Source organism: Eurosta solidaginis, chromosome 4 (genome assembly GCF_040869045.1).
Source record: "Eurosta solidaginis isolate ZX-2024a chromosome 4, ASM4086904v1, whole genome shotgun sequence".
Classification (NCBI taxonomy): Eukaryota; Metazoa; Arthropoda; class Insecta; order Diptera; family Tephritidae; genus Eurosta; species Eurosta solidaginis.
The window spans coordinates 15,534,436-15,540,435 of NC_090322.1; the positions used below are offsets into that span (position 1 = coordinate 15,534,436).

The 6,000-nt window shown below is 34.8% G+C and overlaps 1 protein-coding gene across 7 annotated transcripts in view; it reads left to right on the forward strand.

Moving 5' to 3' along the window:
• The window catches only part of bi (T-box transcription factor bifid), a 481,645-nt gene extending 476,294 nt beyond the window's left edge, over window positions 1–5,351 (forward strand). For 6 of the 7 annotated variants that reach the window (XM_067780328.1, XM_067780330.1, XM_067780324.1 and 3 more), the window contains 2 exons: window positions 2,392–2,648; window positions 2,890–5,351. In XM_067780328.1, coding sequence (XP_067636429.1) covers window positions 2,392–2,648; window positions 2,890–3,806 — 1,174 coding nt within the window. In that variant the 3' untranslated portion in view covers window positions 3,807–5,351. The remainder of the gene's footprint in view (window positions 1–2,391; window positions 2,649–2,889) is intronic. The other variant, XM_067780331.1, reaches the window with a different exon arrangement.
• Window positions 5,352–6,000: the final 649 nt, after the last annotated feature.

The window sequence follows — 6,000 nt, forward strand, 5'->3', positions numbered from 1 at the left end:
AATTTCACAAGGATTGGTTAATTTTTGTTCGACTTATGGAATTAAAAGCATCCTAGACAAATTAAATGAAAAAGGGCGGAGCCACGCCCATTTTGAAATTTTCTTTTATTTTTGTAATTTGTTGCAGCACATCATTACTGGAGTTGAATGTTGGCATAATTTACTTATATGCTGTAAAGATATTAACTCTTCTTTTAAAATTTGAATTTAAAAAAATTTTTTTTTAAAAAGTGGGCGTGGTAGTTCTGCGATTTTGCTAATTTTTATTAAGCAGACATAAAGTAATAAGGGTAATGTTCCTGCCAAATTTCATCATGATATCTTTAACGACTGCCAAATTACAGCTTGCAAAACTTCTAAATTACCTTCATTTAAAAGTGGGCGGTGCCACGCCCAATGGCCAAAATTTTACCAGTTTTCTATTCTGCGTCATAAGCTCAACTCACCTACCAAGTTTCATCGCTTAATGCGTATTTGGTAATGAATTATCGCACTTTTTTGATTTTTCGAAATTTTCGATATCGAAAAATTGGGCGTGGTTATTGTCCGATATCGTTCATTTTAAACAGCGATCTGAGATGAGTGCCCAGGAACATATATACCAAATTTCATGAAGATACCTCAAAATTTACTCAAGTTATCGTGTTAACGGACGGACGACTGTGTATAAAAACTGGGCGTGGTATCAACCGATTTCGCCCATTTTCACAGAAAACAGTTAACGTCGTAAAATCTACTCCCCTACCAAATTTCAAAAGGATTGGTTAATTTTTGTTCGACTTATGGCGTTAAAAGTATCCTAGACAAATTAAATGAAAAAGGTCGGAGCCACGCCCATTTTGAAATTTTCTTTTATTTTTGTATTTTGTTGCACCATATAATTACTGGAGTTGAATGTTGACATAATTTACTTATATACTGTAAAGATATTAAATTTTTTGTAAAAATTTTGCTTTAAAAAAAAATTTTTTTTAAAAGTGGGCGTGGTCCTTCCCCGATTTTGCTAATTTTTATTAAGCGTACATATAGTAATAAGAGTAACGTTCCTGCTAAATTTCATCATGATATCTTCAACGACTGCCAAATTACAGCTTGCAAAAATTTTAAATTACCTTCTTTTAAAAGTGGGCGGTGCCACGCCCATTGTCCAAAATTTTACTAATTTTCTATTTTGCGTCATAAGTTCAACTCATCTACCAAGTTTCGTCGCTTTATCGGTCTTTTGTAATGAATTATCGCACTTTTTCGGTTTTTCGAAATTTTCGATATCGAAAAAGTGGGCGTGGTTATAGTCCGATATCGTTCATTTTAAATAGCGATCTGAGATGAGTGCTCAGGAACCTACATGCCAAATTCCATCAAGATACCTCAAAATTTACTCAAGTTATCGTGTTAACGGACGGACGGACGGACATGGCTCAATCAAATTTTTTTTCGATCCTGATTATTTTGATATATGGAAGTCTATATCTATCTCGATTCCTTTATATATGTACAACCAACCGTTATCCAATCAAACTTAATATACTCTGTGAGCTCTGCTCAACTGAGTATAAAAAGGTGGCTCTCAGTTCTTTCAAACCTAATTGATATACTTATGTATTTGACATTGAAAAGGTAAAAGTCAATTATACGAGATATTTTTATTTTATAAACGTTCGAGTTAACTTACGTTTAACTTACAATCCGCATATCTTTAAATGTTTTACGGTTTTAAACATTTAGCTGCTATAGTGGAGCAACCTTTTCGTGAAAGTTGAATACGTTCCACATATAATCCACATACGTTCCATAATTGTAATCGATAAACTTGACAGAAGAAAAATGGTAGAATAGCAGGGAGAGTAATTCCACACTTCCAAACGCTCTCAATATGTTTGTTATTTGCTTTCAAAAGTAGCTTTTTATTATTTCAGCAATTGAACTAGCATGCCACGGAAGTGGAACATAACGCATACAACACATACAATATACACATTAATTTTCCTTTTATTTAAAATAATTGGTATTAAATATATCTTAAATATCTTTGAGCCCTAAAAAACCAGACAAGATTCACTAATTTTATAAGTTCCACACATAAACAACATAGCTTCCACAACTTTTTGCATAGATAATTGAAAAGTATACATCTAATACAGGCGAGGATATTAAATAAGCTACTTCGTAGGCGTATTTTTCCCTCCTTTTTAAGCATTTTCACCCTCTGTTCTGACTCTCTAGTTATCAGTTTTTTATGTATCCGTAAGACCCACAAGCTGTCTGAGCATATCCTAGTATCTCACAAGACCAACCACATATCATTATGCAATTAGCTTTGACTTTTATCGATATACATCTTACAACCTGTACTTGGATATTCTAATTATCCTTTTGTTTTTCTCCCAACTGTTGTTACAGGCAAGCCCTCATGTCGAATCGCGGGTCCGATTCGGACAAACTCAATCCAACACATGTCAGCAGCTCACGTGCACCGTTGCATTTGGGTCACACAGGACGACCACCACATCACCTGCATCCACATGCGGGCTTACACGACAATCAGGCGGACGATGATGATAAATTGCTGGACGTAGTCGGGCCGCCGCAGAGTCCACTATTGCCTTTGAGCCATTCGTTGCAGCAGATGCATGCGCATCAACAATCCGGTAAGTCTAAAAAAAGTTTATTCATTAAAAAATTTAAAACAAAGTAAGTAGTGTGCAAATATGCGCATTCTAAATAGTAGAGCACAAAAGCGCATGGCACATTTCTTTACAGTTTTTGAGTTTTGTGGCGCTTAAATGTTGCACAACTCTTTCATATTTGTTTTTTTCTTTTCTCATCTCCAATTTTACATTCATTTTTTTGTTGATTTTAATCTATTCCATTTTTCTAACCAATTTAAAGCCCTTGCAGCCTGGTTCAATCATTTGGCCGGCGCCGGCGATCATGCGAACGAAGACGCTCTACGTCGTCGCCTACAGTCAGATGATGTCGAACGTGATGGCAGCGATTCAAGTTGTTCCGAAAGTATGGGTGGTGGTAGTACGGTTGGCGCATTCCGCCCCACTTCTTCGGGTAGCCCGAAAGAGAGCACAGCTGGTGGCTTAAATGCCACTGGCGCATATCCATCACCAAATATATCTGTGGGACCACCAATACATCCGTCACCACATTTATTGCCTTACCTCTATCCGCACGGACTCTATCCGCCACCACATCTTGGTTTGCTACATAATCCAGCGGCGGCAGCTGCCGCCATGAATCCGGCTAGTCTCAATCCAGGTTTGTTATTTAATGCGCAATTGGCGCTCGCTGCACAACATCCCGCCTTATTCGGACATTACTCAGGACATACGCCCGTATCACCGCTGCAGGGTCTGAAGGGTCATCGCTTCTCACCATACAGTCTGCCAGGTAGTTTAGGATCTGCTTTTGATGCGGTAACACCTGGCTCAAATGCGAATCGTATTGGTCCAACGACAGGCGATGCTTCAAATCTCGGACCCGGCAGTAGCGGACCAGGTAGCAGTATAGAAAATGGACCCCGCAGTCTCAGCTCAAGTCCACGACCACGTGCCTCATCGAATTCACCACCTACGCGTCCTATTTCAATGTCACCAACGACGCCACCATCACTGCTCAAACGACAAAACTCACCCTCCGAGCTAAAGAGTATCGAAAAAATGGTCAATGGTCTAGAAGTGCAACATAATGGCAGCAGTGGCAGTGGCGGTATGGGTATGGGTATTGGTATTGGTGCGCTAGTGAGTGGCGCTTTAGAGGAATTGCAACGGAAGACGCCAACACAAGTGGATCAGTGACATATATTTGATCGGGACGAAAACGACCGTTCGTCCGTTATCGATCTCGACGATGTGTGACCGCAAGAGCAGGTCTTCCTGTTACTCTAGTGGGCTTCATTTGGTTGCTCTGCAAAGTTAACGAAGCTCGTGGGATGGCTCAACTCAAATGCAATATTGCGTGAAAATATGTCAATTGCTGTTGCTGCACAGCTCATATAAAGTACTCTAGAGCCTTTCCAAGGTCGGCTTGGTGGCCAAGATGCATATTGTCTTGGCTTGTATATAGTAAAAGTTGTATGCATATAACTAGCTTAAGTAGTGTATTAAATAGTTTTAAATGCAATTGCAATGTTTTAATAGATAATACGACCTTTGCTCCATATACAATCCACATATTTTCCACTTTTATGCTTACCCAAATGCGTCGCTATTTAAAAAATGCAGCTGAAATAAGAAATTCGCTATTTTTATTACGTTACACAATCTAAAAAAATATTTGAGCATTGGATTATGTTCCATACTTTGCGAAATTCGTAATAAAGAAACAAATTATTTCGAATGTATCGCGAATTTCACTTACGTTCCACACAAAGAACGATATTTTGAGTAAGCTTACTTGCTTTTGGTAGCTTTGAATGTTGCTGTCTGTTCTTTCAAAGCGCGAACGGATCAACACCACTTAAGTTCCACGTGCGATCCACTTATGTTCCACACATTTTTCGCAGTTGCTTCATCTTATATTGCACATTTGTCAGCATAAAGTACTTTTCTTGCAAGCACCTATAACGAAAATTAGTTTCATAAGTATTAATTGTAGCATAATTGTTTTTCTTTAAACTTGATTTGTATTTAATTTAACTTCTTAAGTTCTCAAACCAAAGAGTTGCTTTCATTGTAAAAAAAAAATATAATTTTTTTCTAACAGAAATTTCTAACTAATTAAATTACATATTCTACATAATAACGCTATTAATTTTTCATAAGTTAAGCTAAGTTTTAATTTAAACTAGCAACAGAAATTGTTCCCAGTTATTTCGCAATGCACCCAATGTGTAAATATAATGGCATAGTAATATTTTTTCTCTTGAGCGCCGCATATGCGATTGACCACTTGCCCCCTCAGAGCTGTTGCCAGTAGTTTAAGCGTATGCTGGGCTTTAAAAATTACACTTTCTAAGTATTAAAACATTTTTTATTATATAAATGTATAAATGTATAATTTTTTTGGCATAATGTTGTAAAAAGCGTTAAAAATGTGAATTTAATTAAATTTAGTTCTTTAAGAAAATATAAAAATAATTTGTTTTTGTAACAGTTCAATATGTTCCTCACTTATATTTAATACTTTTTTTTAATATTATAAGTTTTTAGTTAAGGCATATTAAGTTCAATTAAGAGGTAATCAAAAACATTCAAAAAATAACAAAACAAAACCAAAAAACAAAAAAAAAAAAATAAAAAATGTATATTAAAAAGAACGTAAAAACAAAATGGGAAAGCAATACTAATTATAGTTAATTAATGCACTGAAAAATTCAACTAACAATGCACCCTATCTTAATTCTTTTTCGTTAAAATACAAGTTTTTAAAATTAGACATGAAAACTAAAAATATAACTAAAAAATATTTAAAAATTCAAGTCATTGTTACAATTTGATATTTTTCTTTATTTTTCTTTATTTTTGAATAGAAAGTTATTGCTTCAAACTAAAAATATTTAAACATTAAAAAAAATTACACATGGCTTCAATCTGCAAAAATAAACAAAGAATTTCAAAAGAAACTTAAAAATGTGTATTTTTTTTTTTTAATTTTTTATGTAAAAATTTGACATTTTATTAACTTCAAGCAGAAAAACAAAAAAAAAACAGATTTTTTGTCCGCCCGGCTGTCTGGGGTTTTCAATTGTTCTCAAAATATTCAATAAAATTAAGATTGAAAATGGCTTCAAAACATTTTCATACATTTATGTTTTATTATATGTTTTTATATAAAAAAATCAATAGGCGACCTCTCCGGCTTAAAACAGTAATACATTTTTTTTTAATGCTTTCTTGTTTTTTAGCAAAAAACAGTATTCATTTTTCTCGCAGGTTTTGTAAAATCTAACCCAGTGAAGGTTTTTTTTAAGTGGTCGTTAAAAAACATTAAAAATATGACTCTGTAGCGCATTTCTAAAATATTTTTTTAAATTACAAGCAGAAAAACGTC